Consider the following 22506-nt stretch of genomic DNA (forward strand, 5'->3'; position numbering starts at 1 on the left):
CACACACACACACACACACACACACACACACACACACACACACACACGCATACACGCATACACGCATACACGCATACAGGCATACACACGCACACACACTTCATGTATATATAAATATACTCGTATATATAACTACGCACAGCGTGTATCGCTCGTATATAAAATACATATAACAGGGTAACTGTTTACATTTTTAGCTGGGGATAAATAATTCAGCAGGGGTTATATTCCATCAGACCCTTGTCCGGTGCACGGAATGGATTGGGCGACGCAAGCGTAGGCGTGTCGGAACGGGAAAAGGGCTTTTGGCGCGCAAGCGCTCGGTTTTCGTCGATAATCTAACCGCTGTATTCAGCCCACACCGCTGCTGAGCTACGGAATCGACGACCACGACGACATATTATTATAATGGAGGAAAACATTTTCACATACTCGATACTACATAATAATATACAGGGTCCACTGAGAAAATGGGGAATTTGAAGTAACTCTCGCAGAGTTAAATAAAAATGTATTTTCATTATTATTACTCTTAAAGACAGAATGTACATTTATATCGTTAGAAAAATCCAAACGTTAAAAGCATCATGCTTAAAATTAATGTCTATAAAATAGTGTCCATCTGGACATTATTCTGTAATTACTGAAATCGAACTCTGACATTGTGCGTGGCTCATCCTACACATCTCCAAATTTCAAATTGGGCAATAGCTGAAACCATTTTGGACCATCAAACGCGGCCACAGTTTAGTGAAAAAATTATTGAAAATATTACTTTGACGACCCCAGTTAATGTCGGAAGAAATACATTTCCTCGTGAAAAATGAATTAACACGTAAAAATTGACACCATCTTATAGACATTAATTTTAAGGCATTATAACACATTACGTAAATTTTTTTTAAAAAAAAAAAAAATCATTTTCTTACTATTGCAGTACTGAGAGAGTAATTTTAAATATCTCAATTTTTCTGATACCCTGTGTTATCATGTATGCACATTGTTTGTCTCTTGATCACTGCTTACAAAAGTGCCAGCAAAGTTATGAAGGGTCAACGTTTTCGTGAAAATCACATGGTTGCGTGTATTTTTTCAATCCCCAAATATTCCCTTTCACATACACACACACACACACACATTCACAAACACAGAGTTCTAGCTCTTTACAGCCCGCTATCGTCTACCCGTACACCTGCGGTCAGGGATTTATTACGCTCCTCGACCCACTTTTACTAATCAAGACGGAAGTTTATGTGCTCGAAATGACTCATATGGTGATTTTGATTCGTTATACACTTATACGTAATATTACAGACTTGCGTTCATATGTATTTGTAACGTTAAAAATGCTTATTTTACAATAGGCTGGAAACTTCGTACAAATACGAATACAATATTAAACCCAGGTTGCGTACACAACAGATGTGTGTAATGATTGGCAGCAGTACTGATGAAATAATTATTTTATTTTTTGTATTAATTCGAAACGTAAAATATTAGAAAAACTTGAACTAAACAATTTTTTTCATACACCCGTACATTATACAACTGTATTGATAATCTCAGGCGTCAATGTTTTCTTTTTATATTATTACTTATTTATGAGATTATATTTTTTCGTATAAGGAGAACCGATAAAAGAATTATCGTTGTTTAACAAACAACAAAAATTAAGTGTTAACACGAGTAATATGATCTACTAAATAAATATTTACAAAATACATAAAAATATGTAACAAATTAAACTTTACTGCTTTTGTCTACAAAGAAACTTAAATTTATTAAAATCACTTAACTAAACTGTAAAATCAAAGAAGAAACGCACACATTTTATTTCAAATAACATGTTTAAGAGTTACTGCTAAATTAATATAGTTAACAAATACTACTAATGTACTTTATTAAATACTTAATTGGACTCAATAGCATGATTAATTATTTTCATTACTTACAACATCAGTTGTAGCAGTTCTAATAATATTCTTCAATTAATCATCCTATCGCTTAAATGGATGCACAATTATTAACAAGTATACCTACTTCATTCGAACAATATTTTACCGCATATTTTTATGAAACATACAATTAAAATAGTTATACAATAATAATTTTTAGCCGTATTATTAAAGTCGTCTTCCCATATTATTTTAAATAAAAAAAAATTATGAATTTTCAATAAATATTTTATAATTGTATTAGTTTCATTATCATATAGATATTTTAAAACACCATTGAAACATGTTACGATTTCAAGAATAGAATTACACCGATTGAATGCAACACGAACCAAATCAGTTGTCAGACGAAAAATTGCTGTATCTATTGATATTGTTAACTATTAGATAGGTACTTAAAAAAATTTCATTTATGCGAATTAAATTAGAATTTTAAATTATTTCTTTTAAGTCATAGGTATTAAACATTAACACCATTGGATAAATTTTACCGTGTACAAATCACAATAATTACAAATTTAATGTTATAAAGCATTGGGTAAAATAATCATTTTTATATTTTTAAACGTGTTACAAAATTTACAAAATTTTATAAAACCAATTAATTTGAATTTTAATGAAAGAGACGTAATATTTAACGTGAACAAACATACGAGCGGTATTAGAACAGTTACGATTTCATTCCGCTGAAATTTCACTGTCTGTGCATGCAAATCAGTATGATGTAGAGCCGTAATTAGGGGGAAGGTTCACGGGTAGGACGGCGCTCCTTAGGAATGCCAAAATATTTAAACAAAATTAATTCGAAAAAATAATTTTTGCACTTAATTCGATGTTTTCTGTGATTTGTAGTTTTGTAAAAAAGTTATAACCTTAAATATTTAACAATACACTATCGTGGTCTATAACCGACATGATAACAATAACCATAATACTGAAATACTCATTACATAAGCATTACAAGAGTGTAAAAAGTATTGAAATATCTCGATCGCGGATGAAACGAATGAAAACTGATTGATACGTATCGGGTTGAATTATAATATGACCAGGTCACCAACGTTGAAATCATTATGACGACCGTTAACTTTTGTGCGCCGCCGTACGAGTACGGAACGGCCAGCGGAATCGTCCGTGGATAACCTTCTGAATGTACATATACATGTATACAATATATACTATCCAACGCGGTGTATGCTTTGAATATTATATTAAATTCTATCTCATATCGTGATGGATGGGGTGGGGGTGGGGGTTGGAGGTACGAATAAAAAATTAAAACAAAGTGTAACGCGTTAACGAATTTCGTTGTGTACTCACGTCACCCTACCTTAGACGAGCGCACAGACCCGTAACTTTACAATATACCATATATGTATACCGTATTTGCGAATCATTATGTACGTATCACGTTTGTATGTGTACCTATACACTCTCTCTTGACGTGGAGACCAATGCGTGCTATATATTTTTTTTTCGCTTCTTATGTAATATTCAGTGGCAAATGGCCGTCGCCGCCGTGGCCGGTCCGTTTGAATGGACATCGACCTCCTCGCTCGACGCCACCTCCTTTGCCGCCGCCACCGCCGAAGGGACGGGATATCTACGCGAGGTAGGTATGTACCCCCGGTGACCCTTTCGCTGACCGCCTACGATCGATACACACCCACTATGTACGCTACCGATTTACCCCCCCCCCCCCGGTTGGACTAATGCACAATGGTCGGAATTAACAGATTTCTATCTATTTTTTTTAGGTAGCGGTTGCGGTGCACGCGGAATAACACGTCATTAGGCAGAGCGGCGGTGAATTGGGAAAGCACGATAGCTTCGCTGCTGTTTCTAGCCAATTCGTAAATGTAAAAAAAAAATGTTAAAACCCGTGCCGCCGATAATGTAACAATGGACGAAATCGAGACGAAACGGTCGAGTCCCGAGGCGCAGCTCGAAAACAACGACCAACTACAGAGCTACGACCCTCCAGTCGCGAAACGACCAATATATCTGTACATTTGTATTAATGTGAAAATTAATTCTTTGTCACGCACACATTTGTTCTCTGAAACTGCTCATCAAACGATTATTTTATCAATTTTTTTTTTTTTTTTGTATATGAAAGACTACATCGCGGTGCATTTTTTTGGCATTATTTTAATTACACGTATAAGTCAATTCATTAATTATGTATTTTATAACACCCCTACGGCGCTGAGCGGCAACATAAAATACATTCGTCTAACTGTCGATTAGACCAATGCTTTTCAAACTGGGAGCGCGGCCATAGCTATATTTCTGAAAGGCCATGAAATATTTATTTTATTTAAACTATTTTCTTTAGGCCTTAATTTATTTTTATTTATATGTATATAAAATTTAATACATACCGTAAAGATTTTTTTTTTCAGAACTACATTTAAAACATTAATTTAATATACATATTAATAGTTGAGCTGTGTAAAATATTACATGTAATTTTAATATATAATTATGAAAAAATAAGTAATGATTTTTATTAAGGGCGCCTTGACAGTTTCAAATTAAATTTAGAGAGCTCCGTGACAAAAAAGTTTGAGATGCACTAGATTAGATCACCGATTGGAAGCCAATTAAAAAACTAAGAAGCTAAACAATTTTTAACCATGCCAGCAAGAGAAACTTGCTGCCAGTCTTAAGCCTGGTTTATAATGAGAAGGAACACGACGATTATAATTATAGTAACCTATAGTAACCTAACCTAACACAAAGATAAGCTTTTTTTTCACAGACGGGTAATTGAGCTAGTATATATGTGTACATATGTGTGCAAATTAAAGCCTGTCAATGTGAAATCAATTTTTCAAAGGTAACTTCAGACAATGTTTTAAAGTTAAAACGTTGCATTCGTAAATTATATATTTACATGGTTTAAAAATAAAACATTTATTTTGCAATTTCAGTAAAAATGTATTTGTCCATACATTTTTAGTAAAATAAAATAATAAAATGAAAAACTAATTTCATTTCACAACGATTTGTTTGCGAATAAATTGCATTAGTCGAAAGTTATTACAATTTATCGGTGTATTAAATATAAAAACAGCTCTTCTAAATACAAGCTACTACAACTGTACAACTGTCATTGCGCAATTTATTGAAAATAATGTAATACGTACAACGAAATTAAGTTCATAAATTGTTGTTAATATTAAGTACGTTAATACCTGAAATATTTCACTAAATTTAATTTAAATAAATATAAATATTTTTTATCTAATAACATTAATGAAATCGTATAGATTATTATAGGGCATAGTAATAGTTAATATTAACTTAAACCGTTACCGTAGTGCGCTTCTGTTTTTTTTTTTTTTCATTACACATATAAAATTGTTAGAATATTAAAATTCTAAATACTTCACTTTTAATATATTTTTTTAATAAAGCAACAAGGTAAGGAATATTTTCAACCCTTCGCTTTGTCCTTATTTACCGAACACTTTTGCTCAATATCCTAGATATACCATTCCTGAAAAATAAATTTCGATCTTGCTTATTCCTAATAATTAAAAATATGCTAGTTTGAGAATTATTAGAATCACTGTGATTGGTAGAAATTGTATCGAACCCCCTTAATATTGAATACATTTTTTCTAAAATATAATGTATATAACACGACTACGTGGTGTTCTCGAGAGTACAATTGAGTCTCCTTAACGTTTTGTCCTTTACAGCGATGTATTATTATTTGTTTATGTTTAAGGCGTACCTAAATATTATCATCAATCATATTATTATGTGTTATTGCGGTCGCGATTTTACCACGATCCACCTCGTCAAATAAAGCGTAAACGCGTCATTAAAAACATCGAAAATATCGAACACACTCAAGGATAATGTATTATTACGTAGTTGCATTATATGTGACATACGAATAGGTCAACAATTTACCAACAGATACAGTGAATCACATAATAATATTGTAGTACTATATTATCTAATATATTGCAATGTTTATAATCTTACATATTATATTCACAATGAATAGGTATTTAGTATCACGGCGATGAACTATTAACCAAGTTCTGATTTCATACAATATGTCGTTTAATCATAATCATTTAAGCGAATAATTATTATTATTATTAATTACAATAAATATTGTAATTATTTGTTAATCACGTGCCACACGAATAAGATGTATTTTTCGAACGTTGTGCACCTATGCGTGCTGTTTTAATAGACGTACAGAAAGAAAAACGTTTAATTTATTACCCTTCTTCTGATGTAGAAATATAGAACATTTGTCTTTAAACATTTATAAAATATATATTTTATATATTTATTTATATGCATATACAACCTAAATCTAGTATAAGCACACCTACTGTAACACCGTTAATAATTGATAAAATTGTTATACGAACCACAGTTTTTTCAAATTTATTTAAGTAGCATGAAAATATATTTACCGCATATTATAGTGCGATATACGATTTTACACAATTAGAAGAAACTCATCTTACACTAACAAATGTCAATAAAATTAATTCAAACAAGGATAGCGCTGAACACGGGAGGACTGAAGGGAGGAAGTGTTTTCGGGGGTTCAACACTAACATACGAAAATTTCATAAAATTTAAATCATGTACAAAGTACCTATTTTTGTATGAATATTTAAACTTAACTATATATATCATACAAATATTTTAATCGTACTAACATTATACACATATTATTTTACGTTAAGCGATACATAAAAAAATACTAAAGAAATTTTAAAATATTTATATTTTCGATCCTTTTTGCTTCAACTCAAAAATAGATTAAAAAGCATATTTTAAATAAGAACTTTGAAAAAAATAATATTTGCATAGAATAAATTGGTTATATAATTACATTTACAATAGTATACAATTATGAATTAATAACTGAATGAAGAATAGTTTAAGGGGATTAGAAGCGGCGATTTTATTTCTCTGTCTAACACACGTGCATCATAGCAATTTAGATGTTTTCTAGTTCCAACGTACCGATCGATCTATTGATGCGATAAAGAATCTAAAAACAGATTTGCATTCGTCGTCAAGTCTACTTTAGATCGACTTTCCCACATTTTAGAAATGTTGTGCTAAGAATATCGAAAAATTAATTTTTGATGATTTTTAGGTTTCTAATTTGCTCAAAGCTAATTTATGAGGTTTTGGAGAAAAAAATCAAAAAAGTGGAAAAGTCGATCTAAAGTAGACTTGACGACGAATGCAAATCTGTTTTTAGATTCCTTATCGCATCAATAGATCGATCGGTACGTTGGAACTAGAAAACGTCTAAATTGCTATGCTGCACATGTGTTAGACAGAGAAAAAAAAATCAACGCTTCCAATCCCCTTAATACAACTATTGCCCACTAAAATATTTGTGACAAAGATAAAATAATTATATTTTATTTATAAATATATAATACATTTTAAAATGGAGGAAACCGTTGAAAAAACTCACCCCTTAGAAAATACAAGAAAAGAAAAAAATAATTCAAGCATAATTCATGAGATGTTTATTTTAATAACTATTTACTATGATTTTACTCAATTAATTGATACTCTAAATGAGCACACAGTAATAATATTCAGAATTATTGAATTGAATACACGAAAACCGTGTTATAATTTACAAACATCTACGGATTTTCATATATAATTGAATGCAGCATATACGAGGGCCGTCAACTTGCCAACGAATACATTTTATCAATTAAGTTTAACCAAAGGGTAACCACGTTAATATGATAATTAATATATTGTTAACGGTAGCAATATTAAAGTTGTTGAAATAAAATAAAAGCATCGTTTTTGCCGAATCACCAATTTCTTAATTTCTCTGTATAGCTGTTTATCACGGTGGTTACGAAAAATAGTTAATATACAGAAAGTTGTGTTTTAAATTTTTTTTTTCTCGGACTACACGCTCGCACGACAAATGAATAGAATCGTAAACTGGTCAAATTGCACGAATCCAACGGGTCATTTTTATACATCTTCCACGGGCGCAGTATTATTAGTAAAGATTGATTAATAAAACAGACAATGCCATCAACTGGGTATCGCGTTTGCATATAAGTCATATAAAGTCTAACCGCTGGCTAACAAATCCGTTACGTCGACTCGACTCGACCGGACATCGAGTAACGCGTGTATAATACACACATTGGTGGCGCCAGGGACGGACCAGGTAGGGTCATGGCCCTACTTGAAAATAACTGGCCCTACCACTGACTTAACCTTAGACATAATAATATAGTCATTTTTCATATGCAGAAAATATTAAATAATGGTATTTATCTTTTGTTGAAATCTCATTTTTGGTGGCCCTATCTTATAATTGTTGGCCTCCCGTTGGCTCTACTTAGCAAAAAATCCTAGCGCCGCTACTGAATACACATATAAGCCGTTATAATTGAACTTGTAGGTACATTAATATAAGCAGTCTGCACGGCTGACTGGTTATAATAACTACACTGATTCGCCAACAGTCTGTCGACAAATATTTTCGTTTCGTGCTGACCGACTTTTTGTCACAAAACTACGTGTCGATCAACACAGACCAATGTGTGATGCACCGGATTAATACGTTTTATCACTACATTAATACTACAAGACTGCAACTGATATTACGATAGTAGTGTTGATGACGATGACGATGATGATTATAATAATGTGCTACTTACGTGAAACGATCATTTGATTCGGACCTACACCGTTCAAACTCCGTTTTCTGGGCCTCGCGATTGTGGACGACAAGGGCTCGTCGATCGGGTGAATCGGATATTTTTCCCGTGGATCTCTTGACGGGAAAAATATGACGGCGAGAAGAGTTGGAGCCGAGGAAACGCTGCGAGTGAAACACAACCGACGTCTTGCGTGGTACTTTGCCCACGTGTGAGAGAGAATTATTATGTTGCTCACAGCAGCGTGTTATGAGGGGATTCGAAAAAAAAAAAATTAAAAAATTAAATAAAAAGTCCGTTACACCGCTGACCGTGTGCTACCCCCGAGGATGTGTTACACTAGAACAGCCGCACGCGACTTCCAAACGTTCTGTGGGTATTCTCTCCGTTAAGCGGCCCGGAACAGGACTCGCGAACCACCCCCACCAGGTCGCTGAAGCCGCCGCCGCCACCACGCCACCACCGCCGCCAAACGCATGTGGTCTTGCCGACAACCCTTTTCCGCCGGGTTTTACTCCACACAACACTACACCGCAAATGTATGTGCCAAACATGTAATAATATTATATTACTATCATTTTTCACCCGAACGAATACACGAGTATTTCGTGAAAAACACTGTTCTCCCGTCGCCACCGACCGATACTCGCGAAAATCGATCGGTTTCCGATAAACACATAGAACGGACATCCTAAATAATTTACGAGCATAGAATTTTGAGTGTTTCTTTTCCTTTTTATCACGCCGACTTTTGTAGAGGTTTATTTTCGAACAGACCACGGATTAGCGACTGAAACGAGAAAATCACGGTTGATGTAATCTGTTTTAATAAACATTCAAACACCAAAAGAAAGAAAGATTAGAAAGATCTTTCCCTTGTTCTTTTTTTTTAAATCCGTTTTTTACTTCATTTACTTCAAATAAGATTGAAAATATTAATATGTAAATAAAGAAATAGTTTTTATATTAATTTACGAGTGTTAACTATTTAATAATTTTGAATTTTTATTATTATTTTTTATTATTGAAAATATCGTATATTTATATTAATATAAATAATATGTAGCAATTATTAAAAATTGATAATATTTACTACCCATTTTATTTCAAGAGAAGGGAAGAAAAAAAATCTGCCTCTCAAAGAAATCCTAAATATGCCACTGCAGAGGACACATTACGAGGAATGAACCAACGAAGGTTAAATACATCGAAGGAAAATGAATGTGAGAAGTGAATGAGAAATACTTTGACTGAAGAATCTCCACGACTGGTGACAAAAGTATCAAAATATATATTTGGGACATCATTCGATAAGTAAAACATTGCAATTATAAAATTCGACATCCAAAATGGTTAGAAAATCTTAAAAAAATAACAAAATACAACAAATACCTAAAGACGAAAAATTTGATTTAGTTAACATTACCTATCTAATATCTTTTACATGGACAAAAACTACCGATTGTAGAGAGTCTGTGTGCATACAAATTTCGCTGCACATGAATTGCGTCCCACAGATATTTAACGACTTCACGAATTACGTCTCAACGTAAAAACATTAATTTCCTTCCCATTACATACAGATTTAAGACTGTCGATAGCCAATTATGACTATCGATAAGTTAAAAATATTGATTTTTATCATTATTATGCAATCATATGTAAGTAAAATGAAATGTGTAGGTTTAAATTATGGGAATGTAATATAATAATTAAAATAAACAGTAATAAAAAAAGTTATAATTATAAAATTAAAAAACTAGTAAAAACTTGAATGAATTCTTAATACAATCAAAACGGGTCAATTGACCACTTTCATATTTTTTGTCATATTTCGTCTTAAATAATCTTCTTTTTCACATATCATCATCCGTCTGTTTTAATTACATGAATACTTCGTTGTTTAATATAAGTTACTTTTTGTACATTTTTTAAAACATCTATAAATTGGAATATATTCGGGTGTTCTGAGTAAAACATACTGTTAAGCTTGGAGTGAAAGGCTTCACAACTATCCGTAGTTCGAATTATAGAGCATGAATACATTCCCCACACAGAAGACGGGAAGTCACAATCAGGCTTTATGTATGAATTTAATATATAATCAGAAAATTACTGTACTTTTTCATCTTCGGGTAAAATTGATACAATATCATCCGTAAAACAATCCTCCAATTCATCTGATTTTAAAAATGGGAGACCGAAAAAATACTTTAAGAAAATACTGATATCTGATATTTTTTTGTATTTTTGACTTAAACCAACCGTTTAAATTTTCCTCCACCAATTTTGACCTAAATGAAACCTGCATCCTTTCATTTGAATTAACGGCCAAACTAAAATTATTATATGCTTAAAAACACGTTCATCGTACATGTAATCGTTTAAACAAACTCGGACGCAATTCATGTAGTACATTAGATAAGGTCAGACGCAATTCGTGTACTCGCTTATCAATTTTTTTTATTTCGGGACGCAATTCGTGTGTAGCCAAAAATGTAAATAAACATTTTCATACAACTTAAAAGCCCTCCGGTGAACCCCTTATCCCCTTAAATACACGGTATATTTAACTATTATTGAAATGTGTATGCAAACTGGTATAATATTAGTATTAACAATTTTGTAGTATGGAGCGGACTGGTCCCGATTCGGATCAGCTGTGAATTGTTACCGCTATTAAGCGACTATATAATATAATATCTATACGACGTACATATTCCAGGTGTGTGTTTTATAGTAGAAGCAGTAGTAAGAATAATATATAAAAAAAAATAAATAAAATAATAATATACACATTCGACTGGTGAATTTCAAAGTGGAAAAAATAATAAATATCACCTGGCGCCCACCGTTACGCAGCATTGATGTTTAGTCGACCAGTACGAAACCCTAATTACACGTCAGACAATTGCTTTATATTTTCCAATTTAACCTGTAAGGGTTTGTCCCTAAAACAAATTCATCCCTTGCTATTGTACATGTACCTACAGTGTACACCCTAGACACGTTAAGTCCCGTAATCTTCAAAATAATTACCTTTCATGCTACACGTTAAACTTTCGATTAGGTATGTAAAATGGCGATCGAACAAATACATTACAAAATTGTATAATAACCAATGCGAATAGGCGTTAAATAAACTACTGTAGGTACGTTTGTTATGTGGGGTATTTTTTTAATGTCTATTCAATGTTGTGTATTTTATTTTTATCATTATCTTTAATTACAATTTTTTTTATGGTAACATATATTTTTAATATTTTATAATCTGTAGGTGAACATTTTTCTGTAAATTTCGATGAATAAATAGTTTAATGTCAAACAGAAAATCGATGATTTGTAAATTATAATTGATCATTTTTTATATAAATCAACTCCGTACGTATATATTTCGCAGGATACTCTCCAATCATCAGACCTTAAAATACTTTTAAACATTTAACTGTTAATTCGATATTCAAATTGTATTCATCAATATTTCGAAAAAAAACAACTATTCATCTACATATTACATCAAAATTTATATTGTTATTTGAAAAAATAAACATTTTTATATTTATATTATATTTTTATGATTTAATACTACATAAGTCTGATAGCTAAATTTAACTAAAAAAAAAACATTTTTGAACAGAATAGAAAAACTCCCAAGATTAACTTAATAAGTTGTTTACAATATAAAGAACTAAAAAAGAAAACTAATATTAAACAAAAATCTTTTGCGTAAAAACGTAGGTAAATAATTTATTAACTATTTGCAATATTTTGTGTACAATTTGAAATAAAATACTCACGAATTATATTAATTACACAGATATTTATTTTTCAAGTATTGCGTGGTCTTATTAACATTATAGGTTTATAATAAATTTAACTCAAAAGCTTCTCTTATTACCTTATGTATTATATAAAAATTGATACATTACATCCACAATATAAATTCTATGTGTATGTTATCACAACACCCATTGATAATATTTAAATACCCATTTGTATCCATGAAATAATTTCAATGAAAACAACATGATTATTATGAATATTGCTGAGAATAAAATATGTATCTAAGCTTCACATACAATTAATTCACGTTTAAAATAATTCTGCAATAGAATACTTACACTAAGTAAAGTGCATAATAATTAACTATAAAAATAGTTAATCGTAATAAACAGTAACAATACAATGTTAAAATTTAATAATTCATGTCAAAAATACGTAGTGTGGTTACCACTCTTATAACGTTGCAAGTCTTGCTCATGCGTGAAGATTCAACTCTCTAAGCAGTGAACAGGACGCAGGTGGTGGTCCAGCCTGCCAGAAATTCAAGTTTGCATGTACAGTTTCCGGTAACTTCGTTCCGCATGCGACAGCCGGTTGCGTCTCATTTGTATGAATACGATTACTGAAACGGCCGAGTAATGTTCTTTGTAAAGGTTAATTCATAACCGTTTAATGGTTTAATGTAATATACATGGTATCCCGTTCAACTGTTGGGCCTCGTTGGAGTGATGAATAAATTGTAATCCTCGGACGGAGTATCGAAAGGAGTATGAAAAGCGCATAAATTAAAAAATTAAAAATCATAATAATCGTTATTGATATATTTAACATATTTTAAATTGTTTAATAAGTATATATAATTATTTTTACGTGTTTTTATGCAGCATCTAATTTCAAATACAATATAACAATTTTTTGAAAATAACATTTATATTTAAATAATTAAAATATTAATTTGTCCAGTTGTTAATCAACAAAAACAAAAACTATTTTAAATAATCCATAATTATTATTATTAATATACTCTATTATATAACTATATAGGTAATCGAAATTCGTAAGCCCTATGTGATTTTTATATTAGTTATAAAGTTAGATTATAATATAAATAAAAAAATTAAAACAATTATTACATGGAGAATTTTTAATTCATAATAACTACCAACTAATAATTAGTTGGTTTTCTATTTCATTATATTATCAATATATTTGTAATATATATAATCAATTTATTTATATTATCATCAAACTAATTTTGACTCTATCAACTGCAATATGCAATTATGGCCGATTTTCCAGGACAATAAGTCTAAATTTATGTTAATCCGTACTCTAGTGATTTAATAGTTATAATCTTAAAACATTAACATTATTAATATGTTTAAATGCGTGAGGCTGCTGAATCATATCACCCGAGGTATGTGATCAAAAAATAATTCAAAGCAATGAATACAATATTTTATTCATTATTTCAGGTTTTCAAATTTAACGTAGGTAAATTAAGTATGCTCAGTTTTTAGCATTTTCGATTTATAAGAAATTTACACTGTGATTGAAAAAGAATTAGACATATAATAATTCACCTATCTACACGGCGAATTTCTCCTCGATATCACCATGTATGTGGTTTGTCTTTGCTCGTCTAAAAATTGGAAATCTAATCCCTGGATTCTGTTAGCAGAATTACAACGATCACAGACAAAAACCAAAAAAGGGTTATGTTAATGAATATATGTGTATCCATAGATGGACTGTTTAAAAATAATTTCGACCAAAAAATAGTGATTTAAATATCATCAATATCAAAAAAATTGTAGGTATTTGAAGTGATTCAAATTGGGAAAAACCTCGTAAACTATAGATTTGTTCCACGGTGTATCGTGGCATTTTAAATGCGATTCTAAATTAAGTCAGGAGAATAATAAACATACGTAATGAATATTGCGTCTAATTGTGAATATAGCTAGATTTTTCACAAATTAAAATAATTTTATGATTTATACAAATATTAATTTATGAAATGTTTAAATTAAAAATGTTCACAGCACTCATTAAGTGTAACATGTTTTTTTTTTATGAATACAATAAATTATAATTAAATTAAACTAAATTGACAACAGATTTAATTAAAAAGTCAATTTTTCTCATAATAATAGCTACTGCACTTAAATATATCGTAATTTAATGAATACAATAAAGTGGCATCATACCAAAAAAAAACGATTGCATATTAATAAATAACATAAATATGAATAAATAAAATTGTATATTATACTATTTAAAATTAATATATAAAAATGAATAAATAAATATAATAAAAGCGAAATTATACTTAAGTATAATATGGAATCAAATCATACATATTAAAGTGCATTCCGTTTGTTGACTAGTTGACTATTTATTATATTATGTTAACATTAAAATAAGAATTTTAAAATTTTTTTTTTCGAATTAAGGATATTTTAATTAAAACAATAATCAAGATTGGAAAAAAATCGTTAGTAATAAACAAGATCACATGCTAATGTGAAAACATGTAAGTACTGAGTAGTATTGTTCTACTCGGTTATACTATTCTTCATACATAAATCATAACATTATACTAATTATATTATTTAAGGATTATATATAATCATCGATTCTGTATTAAATATATAATTATAGACAAAATATAAATTTAATTAATTCTTATAGATTAAAATATACATTAACATTTGATAATATATATGTTTAGTATCAATTATACACCTAATGAGGCTACAAGACTACGATAAAATTGATTTTATCGTTATTATTTATTATTATTAGTAGTAATTACCTATTTTTTCCGTTATGTGTTTAAAAATTAATTATGATCATAATTTGAAAAGCAAAAATTATTATCCCTTTCATTTTTTTCAGAACCTAAAATGTAACGGGAATTAAAACGAACAGTATTTCTTCAAACGTAATCAGTGATTGCTAATCACCAAAAAATAACCTAAATTCTAAAAATGAAATAAAAAAAAAAAATACATAAAACAATCTACAATTGATTTTTATTGCTATTTTTTTATTATAAGTACGACAAATTAAAATGAATAATTATCATTTTGGAGTAGTGGCTTTATACTATTGTTAAATACATTTTAAATGTTTAAATAATTTATTAATTAGGTGCATCTTCTTCTCAACTGGTATTAGAGTAATTCTCGTATATTGAGGTAGTAGTGCCTTTGGAATGGACTCAAAGAAGCTATCAGCCAAGTTTTAAATATGGAGTTTGACATTTTCCAGATCTATGTTTATGGTTTGATTTTTACAAACTATAGAACATTTACTAATATCCCTAAGATTTTGTTTTAGAATATTTTCAATTTTCTTATATGTATTAGTACACGTTTGCTTCAAATAAAACAAGCATATGTAAATAAGTAATGAGTAATAATAAGTAAGTAATGGGCGCAGTGTTTGCTTATAATTGTTTTTACTAAAACATCTTAACTTAGATGATTGTATTCAACGCTGTATGTGAAATTATTTTATACAAGTCGATGCGATAATATTTAAAATTAATAAATAAATAAATAAACAACCAGTATATTTACAGAAATAAATAAATACTTAGTCTGGAGTATTATTATAATTGTAAAATACGTCGGGTTAGGTATTAAAAATTCATCGTCAGGTATACAAAGAATGTGAGAAAGTCGATCTAAAAATGACTTTACGATGAATTCAAATCAGTTTTCAAAATTCTTATCCGCTATATAGCCGATCAATCAGTACGTTGGAAATAGAAAATGTCTAAAACCCTATATTACGCTTGTAATAGAAATAGAAAGAAAATCATGGCTTGCAATCCCCTTAATTTGAAACCAGTAGTACATTACAAATATAATAAAACTCCGGGACAAACATTTGTTTATTTATTTATTTACTTTCATAAATTTATTATTAGTTTCTTCTTTGCGTTTTCAGTCGTTTGACTGGTTTGCTGCAGTTCTCCATGCTTCCCTATTGTAACTTAATTCCTCTAGTTCCTTGTAGCTATCCTTTCCCATGTCAATCATGATTCCATCATATATTCTATCCTTGGCCTTCCTCTTCCAATATATATAGCCTTCTACATCACCTTCTATGACATTCTTCGTTAAACTATCATGGTGTAGTATGTGCCTATCATTTTGTCTCTTCTAATCTTAATACTATGCTACAATTGTCGTTTTTCTTTTATTATTAGTTTATTTATTTATAAATTAATTTACGAGTGTTAACCATTTTACAATTTTTTACTTTTATTTTATTTTATATTATTTTATATCGAATTTCCGCCTAACCAGGAAAAAATAGGCCAAAGATGTTGTAAGACGCAAATATACAAAGACAATAATAAACTATCATTTATGTTAATTGATAAGAATCATATGTTAATTTCAATATCAGTAATGAATTCTTTTTTTTTTTTTTAGCACTCAACATTGAACGGTTGTTCACTAAACTCAAAATTCTTATTATTGTCTACTTCTAAAAATTGTTCATCAACTCTGCTCAAAATGAGTTTGGTATCAAATTTAATTGGCAGACGGTATATTTCCCAGGCAGTGAAATAGTGAGTACTTGAGACGTAGTTAATGTGTCAGTCTAAATAATTTACATTAATTTATTTAATCTTCAAAGGTCAAACCCTTATTTTATCCATATAATTTTCTTCTTATTTACCTATGTTATGTCGCTCACTAACTAATTATTTCAATTGTTTTCAGTATTCCTAGTGCCGGTCTTTACAGTGCCACAGGATTCACCCTCCTCTGTTACTTCACAGATTGGAAAACGGTCTTGCAGTACTTGCCATACTACAACACTAAGTTCCCCAAAGAAGTAGAAGAATAATCAACTTTAACAATAAATAAACCATAATGTAAAACAAAATAGAGTTCTTAATTTTTGTCAAAAAGAAAGTACTTTTGAATTTTGATTAATGTATAGATGGTCATGATTTTTTTCTTAATATAAATTATGTACAATTGTTTTTAAGAGCTATTAATTAAAATACAAGTTATTAATAGTCTATTTTTATTAATGTTTATTTTATAACCAACAATACGCATTTCACAATATTTTTGCCTAGATAAGAGAAGCTATAAAAAAAAATGAATAAACTTTTCCAACCCTTTAGAATTTTTTTATGAGATTGGATTAAAGAATGATAGAAATTTTGCATTGTGTACATTGTACATTTGTTTTTGGTAATTACAAACCATCATTTGGGATAAATAACAAAAATAGTTTCTTGTACCTACATAGGTACTAGTTAACTTATGTTTCTATCAAAAGTACTATTGATTATAATTATAAATTTATTAAATGTTAAGCTTGGACATTCTACATTTTAAACTAATTTAAATTATAGGCAGTTAAACAATTAATTTTTTTTTATCTTTTAATTTTTGTATACTATCAAATTTATTATTCATTATTTATTTTAAAATAAAAACCCCTTCCTTAATTTTAATTATTTCAAAAAATTCCAATAATGAAAATTTATAAAATATTATATTTTTAAATAATTATCATCAATAATCGAGCATTTAAGTTTATTTTTACATTTATGTAGAATCATGATACGTGATTATATTTATACTGAATAAGATATTCATCATATGACACATGTTACGAGCAGCTGAGCAAAATTAGTTAAATCTACTGGAAGTTTATTATAAGTACTAGGACATTATTGTATATTTTTTCAAAATTTAATTTTTATCAGACTGACAGGAGGTGTAAAGATAAACTATGAGAGAAAAAAGTTGTTGATTATTGAAATATCAAATACATAGTCATAAAAAAAGTAGCATAATATTAAATGCTCTTTATAATTGAATAACTGTATTTGAAGTGTATGTGTAGAACCACTCTTATACCAATTAACCATGATGATTGGCAAGTATTCACAAGTGATGAATAATTGACCATTAAAGTATAACAGATTAACAACCTGGCATCATAAAGGGAATGTTCTGTTTGACAAAATGATAGTTACGACATTTACAGCGTGATTTGATGAGAAAGTGAAATTCTTAAAACAGACATTTGAAATTATTCAACAAACAAAACTAATGTCGAACATTTTAATATTTGTAAAACATCCAATATATTAACCCCAGATTAAAATTTCTTTCCAAAGCACTACTTACTATCAATAGCGATGCAAAATTTATTTTCCAATGAAGCTGTATATCAAGTACCCAACCAAGTTCAAAGTTGTAGATCCAGAGTTCAATTGTTCTTGCAGCTACATAGAAATTAAAATTAACAAATCCAAATAAAATTATTTATGATAATATTTTATGTCAAATATGCAAATTATATGTTAAGCTTTTCTGTCACACAACACTGCCTACCCATACATCCTATTTTAGTTACTGCTTACAATTACTGGTTTGACTAAGTCAGCAGTTCCCTAACTTTTTTAGGTCACGCATCTTTAAAAAAAAAATCTCGAATCCCAATAAAACATTTTTTATTATTTTAATATAAGCAAAATATTATCAATTGAATAATAAATATATGGCAATGCAATATACTATATAAGTATAAATATTTGCGGAGTGCCTCACAGTCGGGAATCGCTAGACTAAGCCATGACAGGAAACTACCATATCTTCTGTGACATAGCATATTCAAGTTATTGTTTAAAAATTCTTCCTAATATATGAAAAAACTACGCTTCTGGGCTAAAATAAAATAAGCATCTATAAAAAATAAAATTTTCACTGTATACTATTAAAAAAATAGCTCGTATTAACATAACTTGCTTCACTGTAAATCTTTCAATTTCTAATTTAGCTTTTAATCTGTCAATAAAGCATTAAATTGTCAAAAATATTGTTAATCGACCAAATTCCTTAACATTTAATAGTGTTGTAATTGTAAAAGGTCTTAAGAAACAAGTTTTTACAAACCATAACTATAATAAAATAAACCTTTCAACACTCTTTAGTTATCTAATCTATATACTGTTGATTTTATATTAAAATGTAATATAAAATCAAAACTTTAAAACAACACAATTATTTAACGATTACTAACATAGGCACACAGCTTATTACTTAATAAACTAAATTAATATGTGTTAAACTTGAAACTTTAGAATACCTTTAAAATTTATAAATTCAAAAATAATTACTTTAACAAAGAATTACAAGATTAGAAAAATCTGCAACCCATTTTAATGAAAGGCAAATGGATTATTTTTTTATTGAAAATATTTGTAAAATAAAAAAACACAGTATTCTTATGACAAGAACTTATTAAACATCCAATTTGATAGAATGAATAATCAAAAAACTTAACATTTAAATTTCATAAATTAATGGGAAATTTAAACTACTACTACTATTGTGTGAATAAAATTAAACAAAATAATTTACCAAAAATATATTTTATTTAAATAATTTTCTTGTGAATAGTGGTAATAATTATTAAGTACCTATTTCACAAAGTCTGACATAAAAATATGAACATAGGGTACATCACAAAATCATCATTTACGATAATGATATCAAATTCAAATGTAATATTTGATGAATATTTAAATAATTTTTAATAAAAACATTTAATTTTGTTAAGATATCAAATTACAATTTTAGAAATATCTAACTTATCCATAGTTTGTTTATCAATATTTTTGTTAACTAAAATAATACACTATTATTACTTAAAGAAAATTATTTAAAAAATGAAGTAAAAATAACTAATTATATTAAAAATATTAAAATGTTATATGGACTTTTTTTTATCATTATACCACATATCAAAATATAATGCATTCAATAATACACAAAATTGAATTATATTTATTTTATAAATTCAAATGAATTGATTTATTTATAGTACAATGAATATTTTATCAAATAGCTTAAAAAATTAAATAGCCACATCGTTAACTTCATGAGCCATATAATATTAACAAAATTAAAATGAATAACATTTGATTAAACTAAGTTCCTGAATAAAAAATAGATAAAATAAATGAAAATGAAAAAAATTGATTTTAGCACAAAAATCACGTTGTAGATGATGAAGTGGAAGTTGGGTTAAACTTAGGCTGAATAATTGAAGTCTTGCGAGCTGGCACAGTTTCTGGGGTTGGTATGGTATCTCCTGTACCAAAACCCAAAACTTGTTGTACAGGGCGATTACTTGAAAAGTTGCTACCGTTTCCTGCTTGCCTGGCCATTTGATAATCACCGGAATCAAAAAATTTTTGCTAGAAAAAATAAAACCATTTTAACTAGATTTAAAATATATATTTTTTTTGTTTTATAAGTTTGCAGATTTTCAATATTAAAACATTACGTATGAAGCAAGTTTCAGTTGATCCAGATAAAAGTCATAAATTACTTAAAACATACATAATAACACCTTTCTTATTTTAAATTAACCAATACAATGGGTAGACCAATACAATAACTGATGGAAAATAATAGTCTTATGAAAAAACCAATAAATATAATTTACTCTCATAATTGTTTATGTATATAATCCTTTAGGGTTTACCTTAATACCTATACAAACATGAACAATATTTTACTTAGCCATCTTATCATCATAAGACTCAATTGCTTTTATCTCAAGAATTATTTGTATACTTTTAAGTTTTGTTAAACTATAAAATCCATACCCCTTTAGCTAAACGTTTTTGGAGAAGGGCAGAATGACCGCTAACTGGAGGCCAATTCGACTTCATTTGATATTGTTTTTTCATACACTCTTCTTGGGCTTTTTCAACATCTTTGGGATCCTATAACAATGATAAACGTTACATGTACAAGACGGTTTACACAAGAGTACAACAAATACACATGTAAAATGCAAATATTGATTAATATTTACCTTGGGCTTGTTAAACTCAGAACTCTCGGATGGTTTTTGATCGGCCATTTCTGAGAAAGAAAAAAAAACAGTGACGGATTATAATGCCCGAGCAGAGGATGGTATCTGACTATGTATTATCACTGTTTTGCCTAATAGCAGATAAGAAAAATGAGGGGGAAATGCGAAAACCCAAAAATGTGTAGGTCTAACCCACCAGCGGAACACGACCAAAACGGACGTGGAGGGGAGGAGCGGAGAAAGAGAACCTATAGAACCCTTAGAGAAGGCGACTCGGGATCGGGTACCGTACGGGCGGATACTCGAGCAGCGTGTTAAGACGAGAGAAATACAAAATCGAGAAGACGTTGGCATTGAACGCGATAAAATCGAGCAGAAGAACGTGGATCCGGAGGGGAGTAGAGAGAGGAAGTCGAACGAGAACGCATGACCTCGGGTACGTTCGCGTGCGTGAGGCGTCAGCCGGAAAAATTAAATAAATAACGGAAAGAATGCAAGAGCGAAAATGGGCGACGAATGGACACGTGTTGCAGCGGCGACGGGGGATGCTAGTCGAAATCCACAGGGCGCGCGAGATTTTACGTTACCTGATTATCGGTGTCGCGTTGCTGCGGCCGTCGATCAGCGGACGGATGGAACGGGGCGACCAACTCGGGGAACCGTGGACGACGGCGGACCGGAAAAGTACTCGAATTAGAGAAGTGCAAGAAGAACTGCGGAACACTACGCAGGACCGTCGGGAACGCGCGCTAGTACACGAATGGAACAAGGGGGACGCGGAAACGGTGAGCTCTGGGCCTGGGCCGCCGTTCTCGTCCGTCCAACTATTGTTTGCGAACCGTGTAGTACCGCGCCGTTGCAACTTGCAGCCGTCTCGAGTTGATGTCACGATTGCGTACCATCCTCCCCGCCACTATATCCCCCCGGTGCGTCCGTGTGACGGTGCGCGCGCGTCCGCCGAGCACAGACGTTGGTAAATCGTGACGACCGCTAGCGCTCCGCACGGAATCTCAACGAAACGGCTCGCGGAGATCCCGCCACCGGTAACTACGCGCGCAATCGAATTGGCCAACGGCCGCGATAATCTGCTTACTAACGGCTAGCCATTCGATTACGGTCGCGTGTGTACACCGCGACTTGATGTATTCGTTTCGCAAAACGCTCCGCGAAATCGACTACGTTTGGTTTCA

At 30.3% G+C, this 22506-nt stretch overlaps 3 protein-coding genes across 3 annotated transcripts in view; 1 reads left to right on the forward strand and 2 right to left on the reverse strand.

Moving 5' to 3' along the window:
• The window catches only part of LOC112694286 (forkhead box protein J1.2-like), a 13215-nt gene extending 4173 nt beyond the window's left edge, over positions 1-9042 (reverse strand). Inside the window, exon 1 of the mRNA XM_025569711.1 lies at positions 8657-9042. The gene's annotated coding sequence lies outside the window, so the exon portion shown is untranslated. The remainder of the gene's footprint in view (positions 1-8656) is intronic.
• Positions 9043-16869: 7827 nt separating this feature from the next.
• LOC112694269 (cytochrome b-c1 complex subunit 10-like) lies at positions 16870-17374 on the forward strand. The gene is made up of 2 exons (XM_025569694.1): positions 16870-17030; positions 17185-17374. Exons 1-2 carry the CDS (start codon positions 16975-16977, stop codon positions 17309-17311), a joined length of 183 nt encoding a protein of 60 aa, XP_025425479.1. The 5' UTR covers positions 16870-16974; the 3' UTR covers positions 17312-17374.
• Positions 17375-20325: 2951 nt separating this feature from the next.
• On the reverse strand, positions 20326-22245 carry LOC112694258 (cAMP-regulated phosphoprotein 19). The gene is made up of 4 exons (XM_025569678.1): positions 21904-22245; positions 21317-21366; positions 21105-21224; positions 20326-20690 (listed from the first exon to the last, which is right to left on the reverse strand). Exons 2-4 carry the CDS (start codon positions 21362-21364, stop codon positions 20487-20489), a joined length of 372 nt encoding a protein of 123 aa, XP_025425463.1. The 5' UTR covers positions 21365-21366; positions 21904-22245; the 3' UTR covers positions 20326-20486.
• Positions 22246-22506: the final 261 nt, after the last annotated feature.

This window comes from Sipha flava, unplaced genomic scaffold (genome assembly GCF_003268045.1).
Source record: "Sipha flava isolate LNK unplaced genomic scaffold, YSA_version1 126_pilon_pilon, whole genome shotgun sequence".
Lineage (NCBI taxonomy): Eukaryota > Metazoa > Arthropoda > Insecta > Hemiptera > Aphididae > Sipha > Sipha flava.

Coding starts and splice junctions, on each gene's coding strand:
- LOC112694269 (XM_025569694.1), top strand. CDS start 16,975: ATGAGTTTGGTATCAAATTTAATTGGCAGACGGTATATTTCCCAGGCA. Junction 17,031..17,184: donor ATTTCCCAGGCAGTGAAATA/GTGAGTACTTGA, acceptor AATTGTTTTCAG/TATTCCTAGTGCCGGTCTTT.
- LOC112694258 (XM_025569678.1), bottom strand. CDS start 21,364: ATGGCCGATCAAAAACCATCCGAGAGTTCTGAGTTTAACAAGCCCAAG. Junction 21,225..21,316: donor CTGAGTTTAACAAGCCCAAG/GTAAATATTAAT, acceptor TCATTGTTATAG/GATCCCAAAGATGTTGAAAA. Junction 20,691..21,104: donor AAAAACGTTTAGCTAAAGGG/GTATGGATTTTA, acceptor TATTTTTTCTAG/CAAAAATTTTTTGATTCCGG.